Source organism: Epinephelus moara, chromosome 1 (assembly GCF_006386435.1).
Source record: "Epinephelus moara isolate mb chromosome 1, YSFRI_EMoa_1.0, whole genome shotgun sequence".
In the NCBI taxonomy this organism is placed as follows: domain Eukaryota; kingdom Metazoa; phylum Chordata; class Actinopteri; order Perciformes; family Serranidae; genus Epinephelus; species Epinephelus moara.
Window position 1 is genome coordinate 15,990,804 of NC_065506.1, and position 15,065 is coordinate 16,005,868.

At 40.6% G+C, this 15,065-nt stretch overlaps 1 protein-coding gene and 1 long non-coding RNA gene across 4 annotated transcripts in view; one reads left to right on the forward strand and one right to left on the reverse strand.

Moving 5' to 3' along the window:
• Window positions 1–15,065, forward strand: part of LOC126391780 (uncharacterized) — a 100,664-nt gene that overhangs the window by 70,115 nt on the left and 15,484 nt on the right. The gene's annotated exons all lie outside the window — the stretch shown is intronic.
• celf6 (CUGBP Elav-like family member 6) overlaps window positions 946–15,065 on the reverse strand; it is a 143,819-nt gene continuing 129,699 nt past the window's right edge. For all 3 annotated transcript variants that reach the window (XM_050046678.1, XM_050046687.1, XM_050046696.1), the window contains exons 11-12: window positions 14,771–14,920; window positions 946–8,614 (exon numbers count right to left, since the gene is read on the reverse strand). In XM_050046678.1, the coding sequence (XP_049902635.1) occupies window positions 14,793–14,920 (128 nt within the window). In that variant the 3' untranslated portion in view covers window positions 946–8,614; window positions 14,771–14,792. The remainder of the gene's footprint in view (window positions 8,615–14,770; window positions 14,921–15,065) is intronic.

Here is a 15,065-nt window from a genome sequence, read left to right on the forward strand (position 1 = left end):
CTGCAAATTTAGCAACCATAAATCTGTTTCCACACCAATGCTGCTACATGGACGCACCAGAGAGGCCCATAAACAAGAAATGATGTTTGGTGTCTTGGGATGGTTTGGTCATTGATGTTCCCTCGGGTGTCATACTCTGCTCTGGGAACAATTACTGTCATGCGGTTTTGATGTTTTCCCTCTGTTGTGATGGACAGTTGCGGCTGCTGGAAATTGTTGAACCATGTTGATTTGCAAAGAAACATGTTAGATTATCTCGCCCCACTGTGCACAGGGAGGTTAGTCATGAGACACAATATTGTAAGGACTTTTCCTTCCGCTGTAATAGGTTTCGAGGTGTCTGGTGACTGCTGACCGACTCCGCGGGTTAATGAGGGAGGAGGAGACTCGGGGCCATAAAAAGGACACTGACCATAGGCTTCAATGTGACCTGACCCTCCTTATAGTAACATCTCTGTCGATAAAATGCAGCAGGAGGAAAACCTCTGATTAATCGATTGACCTCCTGCTTCTTATTCACAGACGATAACCAGCAGCACCCATTGCACCTGATTTTGTTTCCACTGTAACACCTCTACGAGACAAGAGCTGAATATCCATTTCCCTTTAATCAATTCACAATTTATTCCCCTCCCTCTTCCAATCTCCCTTCCATTTATTATGCATTATTCGCCCTTTTTAAACGATTTTCTACTAACCGTCTCATCTAATTTGGTATTCGGATATGGTTAGCGCTGTTAGCTCAATTAATACAATGACATGTCCTAAATGCATTCTCCCCACAATCCAAGTGACAAGAGCACACCGACCACTTCACGTCTTTGCAAACGGGTCATGCATGCACACCATGATAGATCCAAACCTTCAGGAATTATTTAATCAAGCTACGTGAATAGATAAAAAAAAAAAAAAAAGGAAGGACAAAGCAGGCTCAATCTTCTACAGGACTGTGCTTTATTTTAGTCTAAGCAGAATATAATGAACTAGAGAACTACAGAGTTCAGGAGCACTATGGGAGATATCACCCCGAATCAGGGAAACGGACCCGAGCCGCCAACGCTATTTCAAATTACATCTCCGTTTCAAACAAAAAGAAAACAGTTTGTTCAATTCAAATAATAAACGAAATGGTTATTCCATTCATTGTGAATATAAATACCCAAATATATTATGATTAATTAATTTTGCATGAGAACAAACAAAGAAGATGAAATCAGATAGTGAAGCTGGGAATGTAATGATTCATGATACAAAAAGATCCATGGTGCAAAATCACCTATGACTAAATGTGAATTCTTTAAAGGCTCTCATTGAATGCTTGATTGGAGCAAACTGCTCAGTTAGCTGAGTTTGTTTACATTTTGGTCCTTGTAACCAATGGAAATGGAGGTGGATGACCACGTCCTTATTTGTGTCAGAATGGGCTTGAGGCAAAACTGACTGTGGCGAAGTGTTTGTCTTTACCTTTGAAGATAGAACATTTGGCATCCCTTCCTGGCAGAAGAGATATCATATCTCAATGGGACCTTACTGGTTAAATAAAGGATCCCCAGAATACAGTGTGTCTGACCACTGCTCACAGGTAGTACTGTCAGAGAGAACAGGCTGGGTTTAAGGCAGAATTCCCTCCTCACATTAACAAATCAACCTGACTGGAGTAAAGCAACGTGGCGCTATCTACGGTTGGTACAATGTCTTCAGTGGATGAAATCACATTAGATAACAAACTGTTGGAAAAACTTCCCTTAGGTAAAAAACAGAGAAGATGCAAATCAGAGATATGTCAATGATTACCACCAACCCTTCAAAAGAAAGAACAAACAAACATAATAACATTGGACAGAAATAGACAAGAAGAAGAACATTACAGGAAACCATCCATGGCTTAAAGACAAGATATGACAGCATCGGTCTCAAAACCAGTCTGACTGCAAAGTTTGATTTTTTTTTTTTTTTGTCTTTTTTTTGTCTTTTTTTTCTCAAAACAACAAAAGGCCTCAAATGAGATTCTTTTTAAACATGCAATGCTGATTCATTTGAACTCAGTTGTGCAATGGACTCATTTTACGGAATCCACATGACCGGTACCATCAATCATCCTTTTACAGTGCAGTTTGTTAATTTTCGTATTGATTTAAGAGCTTTCAGTGAGCGAAAAAATCTCTTTGAGCTTGCCCATCCACAAGGGATTTCATACAGGGATTGTGCGGCCAAAAAAAAAAGAAAAGAAATACAAGAAAAAGAAAAATGATCAAAGTATATCCGAATAAACCTCATGACAATGGGTCTATCCCAGCTTCAGCAGATAATAACAAAACAAAAGAGGGAAAATAAAGAACCATTTACCAACATGAGTATAAAATCCCATTTTTTAACATACTTCACTATACAAGAAATAACATCATTTCATCTTCTGTTTTTGATAAATTATTTCATAGGTTCCTTCTCTTAGTTTCACTGAAATATATTAACTATTCTTTTAATTTTTTTTTTTAAATGTTTGAACATGATCTATTGTACGGCCTATAAAGAAAGTTCAACAGAATTGAAAAATAAGCTATATTGTATGTACAGGAGTAACGCAGCTGTGTGGTCAGGAGAGCTGTGGCAGATTGGGTCAAGCTGGCAGGGGGTTCTGCTGGGTTCTACAATAATTGCTGTCTTGTTTCTCCCCTTCCTGCAGTCTCGGTCCTAACGATGTATACGTGGGTTCCACCATGTGTATTAAATGTTTGATTCCAAAATGATTTATGTACATGTGTTGAACAAACTGTTACCTGGAGTTTCATTTTGTAAAACTACCATCCTTAAATGTTGTAAAGCCAAAACTTTCACTTCCAAAGAATTGGAAAAAGTGTCGTGGTGGCTGATGACTTTTTTTTTCTCTTGTCGCACTGTCAAGCGGTAAGCATGCAGATGGATGAACTCTACTGTCACTGTCATATCTGTTCATCAGCCCCAATTGGACTAATCCAATTACCGCACAGGCGATCTTTCTTCTGTCAGAAAAATCATGACATGTCGGTGTACACAGAATCTTAATTAACGGATCACTTCGGGGCTGTGGCTTAGGTTTGACACTAAGTCAAATACTCTCTAAGCCTCGGTCCGACGCTTAGGGTTGTAGGATGCATGTTCAGAGCCCAAACTTAAGGGGCTTACAAAGAACTAAAACTCTCCTAGATCCCTGCACTGCTGTGGATACATTTTATAGTGACATCATTGTCCCACAGAGTTGGGCTTCTCAACACAAGCTGCTATACAACCTCCCTCTGTTTTTGTATTTTGTAGGCTATTTACATTAAGGAATAAAAAAAGTCTTTGTCTTCATTACAGTCAGCCATGATGTTAACGGCACATCTCCAGCTATTCACTGTGCATTGTTGGGTGGAAGATGGCATCTTTTTTGTTTGTTTGTTTGTTACTTGTCGGAACTGGATGATGATACTATAAATCCAAAGCACAATTTGGATGGTTCATCAGCCCTTCTGCTGGCTCAGCACTCCCCGCAATTGGATGCGATCTCACAGCACTGACCTCATATGTGCGATTCTGCTCGACCTCCCTCAGGATCAGGGGTAAGGCAAGGCTCTGAACCTCTCCACTAATCATGACATCATAGCGCCTGATGCCCTGAGTATTGGGAGTGATTTTGTGGAGTTTCAGTTTAGCACACAGCACCCCCACCACCCAGTGCCTATTTCCACCTCCACCTTTTTCCATACAAAATCCCATTTCCACAGCGAAACCCTCTCTGCTCAAAGTGAGATGACGGAAAAGCTCTCTCCCAAAGCAGCTATTAAATGAGAGGCATTAATTTCTTCCCTCCTGTCCAACAGGTTCCTTTAATTATCTCTCCACTTTCAGTCAATTACATTTCACTTCCTTTCCTTGACAATCACTGCTATTTTAGGGTGAGTGTTATGCACCCAGGGGGTTGGAGACTTGTAGACATGCTCTAACAGTTCTTGGCTCGGCCCACCATTGGCTGGAGCCCTCTAAGGATACATGCTCCTCTGGAGGACTGACCTTATGAGCGGTGGTGTAGTGGCAAAGGAGGAAATGGGTATATTGCGCATATACCCCCCGATTACTCATTTAGGGTTGAAGTGGGTACATGCGTCAGTAGCCAGGAAGCAGATGGTCTTAATGCTAAAAGTAAGAGAACTGGCTATACTTCAAACTAAATCACTGATTGTGAGATGTTAATAAAAGCAATATGACCACAGAGAAGAGAAACTATATGCTCTTGGGGGTTTGGATATACTATTTGACATTGCCTTGTAGGTTTGCCTGGCATGCTAAATGCTACACACTCACAATTAATTAAATTCATACTAATTCCTTTAGGCTAAAATGCCAAGTTACATTTTCTCTTTGTAAATTAGAGGACAAAAATCAAATAGCATTTTGGCAGCAGCTTGGTGAGTGCCTGCTGGGTTGACATTTGTCATTGCTCTTAGAGGTGAAACATGGCCTGGACTCAAAACCAGATCAGACAGACAAAGGCTCTTGTCAATAAATGGGGAAATGGAAAGATCTGAAAGCAATCTTTTCTTGTTTCAGTAGTTCCGGAGCATGTTTCATAGCTATTTCTGTTTTTAATGCACGTCACTTCAGTAACAACCTCCCCCGGGGTGTAAAAGTAATAACAGCACCCTTGTTAAAAGTGTTGAAGTGCTGATTTCACATTGCCTAATTTAGCCCTGGCATAGCAGAGATGCTACATGAACACTGCACCGTTAGCCAAGCAGACAGCAGGATACTAGGCTAGGCTGGGTTTTGGCTCACTAGGGACTCAACCTGCCATTAGCTGTGGGAACTAGTACAGCAGCTGACATAAGACAAGGTTTATGTTCAGTCCGACAGAGCCTCACTCGCAGAACGTATTCTAAAGATGGCCGAGACAAGCACAGGAAATTTCATTGTTCATGGAACATTAGATTTCCCATCGATAAGTTCAGCTTCACATGAATAATGAGCACAAACGGTTTGCAGAACATGGCTTTGTTTTGACCTACTTCACTTCACTACAATTCATAGCTTCCTGCATTTCCACTTTATGTCCGATCAAGGGCTGAGGATAACTGGGTTTTTACCCTACTTTTATTTGAAAGCAATTTATTTCAAAAAGCTGTCGTTTTGATGGGCATCATTTTGAATCTGAACTACTGTGCTTCACAAATATTCTTTCAGTGTTGAACAATACTGTGCTTTGCAGGTGTCCCAGCAGGGATACAAGCAGGAAAAAGAAAGTGTGGAGCAAGTTATTTTGTAAAAAATTGCGGCATCTGAAGAGATGGTTGAGACACAATTACATTTTGAAAGAAAAAGCACAATGACACAGGCCTCAGTGCAGCTGCTTCTACAGAATTGAGGATTTCCAGCAAAAATTGTTGGGTTCGACCCAGTTTTAGGCAACTTTTGTTGCAACGCTTGTGCTGAAGGCAAAAGAAAATGATTTCATACATTTTATTATCCACCTTTCTCTTTTAGGTTTTGCCTAAAATGTCAGTCTACTTTGCAATATTAACAGCTTGCTATGATATGGAAGGTTTTATTCCACATCCTCCATCGCCTCTTCGGGTAAATTTGACGGTATTATTGGTGCCAGGTCAGCTGTCAGCAGCCTTGCCAGGGAGTAGGCACAAACATAATTCTCTCTAATCTTCCTTCTGTCATCCATGTGCATGCAGGGGACCATCTCTCCCGTCATTTGGTCCAAGTGATTATCCCGGTGATTTTTCACTTGGTTGCTGCTAATGTATAGAGGCTGGTGATTACAGTGTGATTAGAGGGAAAGGTGAAATAGCATGTCTAATACGGTGCAGGAGATAATTGAAGGGTAGTGAGCGCAGACATTAGCCAGGTTCGAAAATGCTGTTCCAAGGGGAGAGCTGCTGAACAGTTGGGCTGAGGTTTGGAAGGGCATGGCTGCTCTTAGGACAGGAGGGGGGGCTAGGGGGGTACATGGCACGCTGTTATCAAATCAAGACCTTCTGCTTATTTAAATGACAAAGTAATACATTGAAGATTCTGGGATCTGCTGGCAGTCCCTCCTTCAGTGATTTTGAATGGATTTGGAATAGAAAGCTGGAGAAAGAGGGAGGGAACAGCAAGGAGGAGAGTCTCAGTAGTAAACAGGAACTGGTTGGACCGGAGCCTAAGGTACCAGACTCCAGTCCTGTTTGAACCCTTTAATCCTGTTCTTTGAGAGCATGTAGCACCGATACAGTGTTTGTCACCAGGAGCTTGATTACAGCTTCTAATTTTCTGGATTAAGTCGCTGGGCATCCGTTTAAAGGATCTCGATGTCATGTTTGGTTGTTGACTTCCTCTCTTCACCTCCCTCTCTCCTCCTCGCCTAGCCATGCCTCTTACCACCAGCTGCCAGGGCTCAAAGGGCTGGTGTACGGATGTGAGCTGGTGTTCGACAGAGAAAATTGGGAAAGTGTTCAGAGTGACTGAAACAGCATCGCTCCTCCCTCTAGACTCATTCCAAACATATTGATCTGCTTTTAGAGAAGAGCCCACATCCAGAGCTCTAAAACAGTCAAAATAAAGGCTACAGGGCTCTAAATCAAGACCTGACGGTACTGGAGTGCTTTACTCTGTCCTGCCTGGCGTCGGTGTCAGAGAGGCTACAAGCGAGCTGAGTGATGGTTAAGATTGACTGTTGGATCTAATTTAGATATAGTCTGTTTAAGCAGTACCCCCCCGCCCCATAGGCTCTATGTATAATATATGAAGAAAGCAGGTCAGGGAACATGTTAATAGTGGAATTTACATTATATTTGACAGAGCTAAATGAGCTCTAAAAGCCTGCACTCCTTTGCCATCAATACAGTAAATCAGGTTTGTCTTCAGAGAAATGTGTCTTTGTACCTGCCAAGAGACAAGAGGCAATTTTTCTCAATCTGGAGTTTTGCAGCAGCTCCAGTGGACACACATATCCTTGGCATGTCACTCACATAAGTCCTGTTTGTTTACAGCAGGCGTACTTTGTTTTTTGACAGAATTCCATAACGCCATAAGGGCCATTTCATTTGTATGAGTTCATTCTGCTGGCAGTTTCAGTAGCTGTCACCTCACTCCTCCCTCGCTGTTGCCCTCATGACCATCCATTTGTCCATCTCTCTTATAGTAGAACCGTCACCCTTTAACAATTTGTGGCTTCATAATTCACACTCCTTGTTGCAATACAAAAGGTCAAGAAAAAAAAGAAAGAAAGAAAAAAACAAACAAACAAAAGACACCCCATGTCCATTTTGCTTGGTCTTTACAGTGGATTGTCGCTTGAACATAAAGGCCAGTGAGAAGCCTTAAACGTCTGCACCCTGTCCAGCACAGACATTTTAAGTTCTGTCTTTTTTTTTCTCTCTTGTCATTCTTTTTTTTTCTTCCAGAACAGTCTGTTCATAGCTGTCAGAGAGTGCGGTGACTTATACATCATGATGAGCGAGATATCCAGTGGCTGATACCTTAACATCCAAGAAAAAACAGAATCGTTGCGTACAGGGGCAGATGAATGTTTTCCTCGTCTCCCCCCTTTTGCCCCCTTTTCTTTACGACTTCAAGTATTTTTTTAAACAACAGCAAAAGTTAGCAAATCTACTTTTTTTTTTCTAATCTACTTTACTATTCTACAACCTGGTGCTAAATCAGCATCCAGAGCAAAAGATCAGCCCCTATACTACGATTCCATGTCTTTTTTTATACATTATTTCCATTTTCTTTTATTTGTACTTACAATAGGCCACTGGATATTGATTTAATGATTTTTTTGACTACGAGTAAATTGTAATACTTGCAGCTACAAGGTATGAGTTTTTAAATATATATTTATATATTTATATATTTATATTCTTTTAAAAAGCGTTTAGTCCTTTGGTCCCTATTTCCTAAGGAATGATGCATGTAAATTATCCTGGATTCTCCTCTTCTCGCCTCTTCTTCTTCTTCGTCCTCTTCTTCATCTTCTTCTCGTTTTCTTCTTTGATCCAGAGCTTGCCCTGTCACAGAGCACAACACCTGTGTAGGCACAAAAACCAAAATGGCAGCAGGCTGGTGTGTGTGTTTGTGTGTATGTGTGTATGTGTGTGTGTGTGCGTGCACACACGTGTGTTTGCGTCAGTACTTGAGTTGGCATTTGCACGTATTTATACATGTACAAAGTAGATTTTTTTTTTTTTTTTCGTTTTAGATTTTTTTCAGTGTAGCATCTTTAAATGTGTATGTTTGGTTTGTTATCTGTGTTTATGTGTGTTTATCCATATCCTGTGTCAGTATGCATGCTTTGAGCATAATGAGTCTATAAAGGTTTTTTTCCCCCATCATGTCTAAAAAACAGCAGCAAAAAGTTGGTCTCTGCAAAAAATTTTCTCCCACAGATGCCAAAGCAAAACAGGGAAAAAAGAGGCATTTGCGAAGAAGGAAAACAAACAAACAAACAAAAAAAGAAAACAACTCTGGGATTCCGCTCTCAGTCACCCAATCTTTTCAGCAGGTTTCCAGCAGGATCAAGGGACCACCCTTCCTTCATGATATGTAGCAGAGCAAGAAGTCTTTGTACTTTTACTGCACTTGTGGAAATAAGGTGTTGTGGCCCTTCATCCTGTGACAGAGAGAGAGGGAGAGACAGAAAGAGAGGGGAGAATAAGGAGAGTGGATTCAGTGAGGCTGCGGCAAACATGCTCAGGGTTGCTGGCTCCTGGTTATCACACAGACTGACAGGCACAGCCAACAGCATGAGAAACAGACGGGGAGGAGAAAAAAAAAGAGGAGTGTGTCAATCAAAACCAGAAATAAGTGGGCTAGAGGTGGGGTGGGAGATTTGTGTTTTAACCATATGGAACAGACATCTACACTGTGACAGCGCTAATCCAAGGAAGGCCTAATTTAAACTGACTACATCTCTCTGCATGAAAAGAAAATACAGCTGAATGTTGCCTGAGATGTTGCTGTCATTCATCTTATTGTTAATTCATTACAAACAAACTACCAAAAGAACAAGAAGGAAACATAAAGAAAACAAGACAGTGCCAGTGTTAAAATAGTGTAATGATTATGACAGAAAAAACTGATGGTTGTCCAATGTGAAAAAAAAATTACACATTTGAAGAAATAGCCTCTAATTAGTATCCCATGAAAAACCAACCTAACATCTCCCTCTGCTTTTGTGTTGACTTAAAATGCTGCACTGTCACTAAATGTGTCCGTGCTGCCGAGCTTTGGATATAAAAGATCTAGTTTACAGCCTATCATCCCTAATATGTTGTGAGCTGTGATGTGGGTGAAGAAAGGCTACGAAATCACAGCAAATCACTCTCCGGGAGCGAACATGAAAGAGACTGACTTTGTGACGGGAACACGCGTGCCCAGGCGCTCTTTGTTCTACCTTTCCATTCCTGTAAATGAGCTTGTTACCATTTCATAATAGATCTGCTTTTTTAGATGTGAGAGTGGAGATTCTAGCTGATTTCTTGTGTGTGCCAAAGCGAGCCCAGCCATTAGAGGCATAAAGCACTAACAGTCCCGATTACAGATGCCCTCTTTTATAAGCCACTGGCGCAATATTCATTCACCATAGAGCAAAAGAAACACACAGTGGCTTTAAAATCTATCTTTTTTTTTTCCCCGAGTAAACAGCTTTTTTGAAAACATCACAAGTATTTCACCCTCCAACTTTGTCAGATAATAAAGAATTCCTTTTCTTTTTGTCCCAGCATTATGCCCTCCCCCCTGCACACTGCCACCTACTTAGATGGCTCCATAAAAGACACCTGGCAGTTAAGAGGCATAGTTGATGCCAGAAAGACCTTATCCCTCCTGGCTTGCCTGGCTAGACACCCCCCTGAGTTCATTGGATAGACTACGGGAGGGAGAGTCGCCTGCAGGGCTTCTGAAAGAATAGGCAGTACGAGTTCGATGAAAACGACTAACTCTTATCAGTGTTTGGCCTGGGGGGATAGAAACAAACTCACTTGCAAAGAAAGGACCTTTTTCACTGTGAATCTGTTTGCTGCCTTTTCTTTTTACAGATTGGCGAACAATTATCTCAGATACAAGCCACAAAAACTTAATTTATCTGGTACGTAATCCTAGCAAAGAACAACAGGCAGCAGCACATCACTCATCTGAGGTGTTGGTAGTTTGTTCTGCATCCTGCTTATACATCTATCTGTCTGTGCACTGTATGGCTGTATGGTGGACCGATTTTGGCCATGAGGGTCTGCAGCGTTGCCTGCAGCTCTGCCATCATGGCGTAATTGGTTTGCACCCTCATAAATAAATAAATGGGAAGTGATTCTCATGTTAGGCAAACAAAACAATCTTGCAGAAGTACTCCCTGTGCAGATGGAATCCACGGAGAAGTGGAGTGTCAACATTTGCCTGTGCTCTCCGCGTGAACGGTGGAGATTTAATTGGCTACACAAACATAGGGTCATCTTGGCCATCTCTCAACTAAACAGCTGTCGATCGGCGGGAGAAAAAGGTCCTTTTTTGCAACGATTCAGACTTTCATTAAAAAGAAAAAAAAAATCATAGTTTGCTGGAGGAAAAGAAAACACTTGATGTGAATGTGAAGAAATAGAGAAATAGAAAATACAGTACATCCATACACATGAACCCCACAAGAAAAAGTAAAACATCACAAGGGCACACGGTACAATAGCACAAAGGGTTAAAGGCCACTTCCAGTTATATTCAACCAACCAGTCAGCACGTCAGTTACATTATGTACAACAGGTACCAGCCAAGAAAGGCATCGTTTTACTGCACTCCACAAACTGCCAATATACAATATACAGTATATATAAATATATATATAAAAGGAGGGCAGAATATAAAGAGATAGAGTTTAGAGATATCAATCAACGCCACGTCATGCAACGCAGTCACAGTCCCACCACATGACGTCATCCAAAAGAAAATGACACCATGGGTTCAACTTACAGCTGTGGGAACTTGGCCCCATGACAGGTGTGGGGGGGGGGGTGTGGCTATAGCGGAGAAAGGCCACCTCACACTGTGATTGGCCATGTCAGGTTGCCAGGTTGGTGGGGGTGCAAAAGAAGGAAAGAAACAGTGGGATTTTCTTTTCCTTAAGTCAGAATTCAAAGCACCCTTTCCATATTTATTCCACACTCTCACTTATTCTGCCTGACAAATCAAATGAGGTTATTATGGTTATTACCATAAAAACTGGAAGAAAAAAAAGAAAAGAATCGACAAGTAAAACAGAAATAACAGAACAAATAATCTTCAACACAACACAAAAAAAGGGGCCTTTTTCTTGTGCCTCAATGCAGTGGTGAAATATTCTCAGGCTGACAACATTTGCAGGTTAAAAGGTTGAATTGATGTTTTTATATTCACAAAGATAACCCTTAAGGCAGAAATGCATATTTCAGAAACTTGTCCTGTCTACAGTAATTGGATTTGCCTTGCATTGTTTGCTATGAGGGTGGCCGTACAGTGAGTGCTTCAGCTTTTTTGCATTAAGTTTATCTTTAAGACACAGAACGCAATTTCAGAGTAGCAGGGCTCCTGAGACCAGCGGAAGAGAATGCTGTCTGATCGTGTTTTTAATTCAACTTCAAAGCGAAATCGTCAGTATTAGAGGAAAAAAAAAAGGGGCGCCTCTGAAGTTATCTACATATTGAAGTTTTTACCTAAGGAACACACAAGAATTCATCATTCAAGTTTCATCAAAGTTTTTCATCGTTATAATGCAGTTGGATTTAGAAAATTAAACAGTTACAGGTGAACTTTACTTATTCCAGTCTTTTGCTCAAGAACTCAGTGTACCATCGTTCACAATACAAGGCAATAAATGAAAAGAAAAATAAAAGTTCTTAAAAGCAGATTGGTCAAATTTTTCAAATCCAACTTCTTTATATAGGATTCCTCATGGTTTTGAAGAATCTATAAACCAGGAGCTGGCTTCAGAAGCCCCACTAGGGTATTTTTTCTGTAATGTTTTCATGGGATTGCTCTTGGTTTTGGTCTATTGGTTTTCCTTAACTCAACAACAGAAGTGGTGTAATAACTGAAGAAAAACACAGAGATGGATTGAACCAGACCAGAGACGAAGGAGGACATGAAAACACACACACACACACACACACACACACACACACACACACACACACACACACACACACACACACTCACACTCACTTGCACCGACACGCGCACACACACACTTCCCGATAAAGTGACAGAATGTTATTGTGGGAAATGTCTGTACTTGGAGGCATTCTGAGTACATCTCAATGACTGTCCTGTCATTCAGTGCTGTTGCAGGATATTTTCCATTTGTCCCTCATTGATGTTCTAAATCAAACCCCCCCCTCCCCCCTCTTCTCAGGGTGTCTGCTTTGAAAGCCTCTCTTCAATTAGCAGGACACGGCTCTATTCAAATGCTATCAGGCGAGAGATAAAGGGAGCATCTATCATTTGTATTGCATACCACCTTCCATTAATGCCATCTTGTGGCTTTTAAAGAGTCAAATCTAAAGCAAACAAATGGTATTACCATGCTTTTATTTATGGGGGAATATAATCCGGGTTTATGTTATTGTAATGAAAAGTTGTCTAGCCAATTGGGCGACGAGAGCATGCATCTATATTATTTTTGCACTGGCAGCTGCACTTTGTAACAGATGGGTGATGATTCTTTGAATCAAGCCTGACACTGTGAAATTAGTCTTTATTGAGGGATGGTGCCACTTTAAGTAAACCATTTTTTATTATTTTGTGTGAAAGCTCTGACTTTTCACGGCCCCAAATAAGAAACTGTAAGATATTGAAGATATCTGGTGGCAGATACGTTATCAGCACAAGTAAGTAAACATTTGCAAGATCTCTGGTTTGCTCTGCTTTGGTAGTGCATAAAAACCGGTGTAATTAAAAAGTTAAAAACGGCACATAAATGTTGGCAGAGTCCACAACTATTCCATGATGGTAAGCTTGATTTCATGAGGTTATATTTTCACTTAAATTCGTTCCATATTAAATTAACTCTGGCATAGTTTGAAATTATTACTTGTGTACAGTTTTGAGACCTGCACAGCACGTTTCCAACATGTACATTTATAATGGCATTTTGTTATGTCCCTGTTTGCATTTAAAATGTTGCTTTATATGTTATTACGCCTGGTAAAATCATGAGCAGCCAAAGCATCCTGTTCTGCTTTGCTACAAGGTCACAGTCAATTGAAATGAAATATGAGGACATGCACTCAGATAACCAGGTTAAATTACAATACTGTGACATTCCTATGCTACGTTTTTACTATTTGGGAAAATTTCCCAACAGTTAGTGACAGAATACGAAAATGGATTATGCCTGTTTCAGCTGAGAGGAGATTAGTGAAGCATCACTTGAACTAACCAAACAGTCCTTACTGGGATTGGAGCTGTTCTCCACCATTATACAAGCCACTGCAGTTTGTAGGGTGAGTAAGTGCTTTTCCATTAAGCATCTTTTTGTTGATTTACTTTTGTGAGTACAAACTTTTCTTTCAAGCATCCTGCATTTACTCATCAGGCTTTTCAGTGGTCTTGTAGGAAGTTGTTATACTATAAATCCACTCTGTATTATTGTACGTCTGCTTGATGAATTTTTTGAAAGTAAAGGTTCAGCTGAAAGGGCCTTTGGATTTTGCTAAGCAGCTGACAGAAACCTAATGCAGCGCTATTGTAGGAGAAAAATTATTGCTATCTGGTTTTATGAATTTGTAGCTCAGCAACTTGCATCGATTCTCGACGCCATCCTCAGTAGACGGGTAATTATGCACAGCTGGGTATTGATGATGTCATCAATTTGCACTGGAGCGTCCTGCAGGTACAAATTAGATTTCAAACCCCAGAAGAAACAAAAACAATTCAGCGGAGTAGGGCAACCTGACAGAAATCTCAAGAGGCTGATTCTGTGAAGAGGGTCTGTGCAATCTAGAAACTAATGCCCTGATGCTTTCACAGCTAATATGTTAAAAAAAAAAAAGAAATGAAAAAAGAACACCTGGACCTGCAAAAACACAAATTTCATGACACATCGGGGCTCATGGGGACAAAGTCAGATAATGACTACAGAATTAGAATTTTAACTGTTTCCCTAGTTGACCACATTTAATATTAAACGAGGTAATTCATGCATTTTGTAGTTTTATTAGTCTGTCATATTGATATATGTAAATTTTAACAGAGTATTTTTTATGCAAATGATGGGGGAATGGGTTTCTACTGGTTGGGAGACTGGAGAGTTGGTGTAGCTCATTTTTCTCTTTGCCTACCTCACCCTACATTAATCACCTCCCTGGATACAGCAGTCCAGACACACACACAAAAAACGCTGCCAATTGTTTTAACTGAGGTCAAAAATATATAAAATGTCGGTGGAATTAAAATCATATTTTTATTTTATTAACTTCTAAGTCATTAATGGTTGAATACAACTCTTGTTCATACAATTTTTTGTTATTTTTTGAATTGCAAATTGACAGTATTATTTGATGAATGCTTTAATAAAAGACCAAAAGGTCATAAAATAGTAAAAAAAGATCCCATGTAGATTTGAAGTGAAAGAATAGTCAGTGTTTTTGCATAATGGTTAAATTGAGATTTGAGGTAATGCACTCAGTCATTCACATCTACTGCAGCAACAAGGACTGAACTATCCCAGTGAAGTGGACAGTTTGGTTTGAGAACAGACATGGCATGGCATAGAATGGCACGCTATATTATGGCATGGATGTTACTGTACCTGGGTATGGACAGCAGACGAGTCAGTAAGGTCGGTTGGCATCCTTTGGCCGCTTTAGCTGCACCTTCAGCCTCTTCATGCCTATCTGAAAGCCGTTCATGGCCTGGATAGCGGCTTGAGCACTGGACGGGTTATCAAAACTCACAAAGCCTGAGACAAGAGCACAGAATGGAAGAGAGATGGGGGGGCAGAGAAAAATGGGAAAATGGGGGAAAAAAGGAACAACGCACGATGGGAGAAGAATGGGGGAGAGATGAGAGAGAAACGGGAAGAAGAGAAAGGGAGAGGGAAAGAG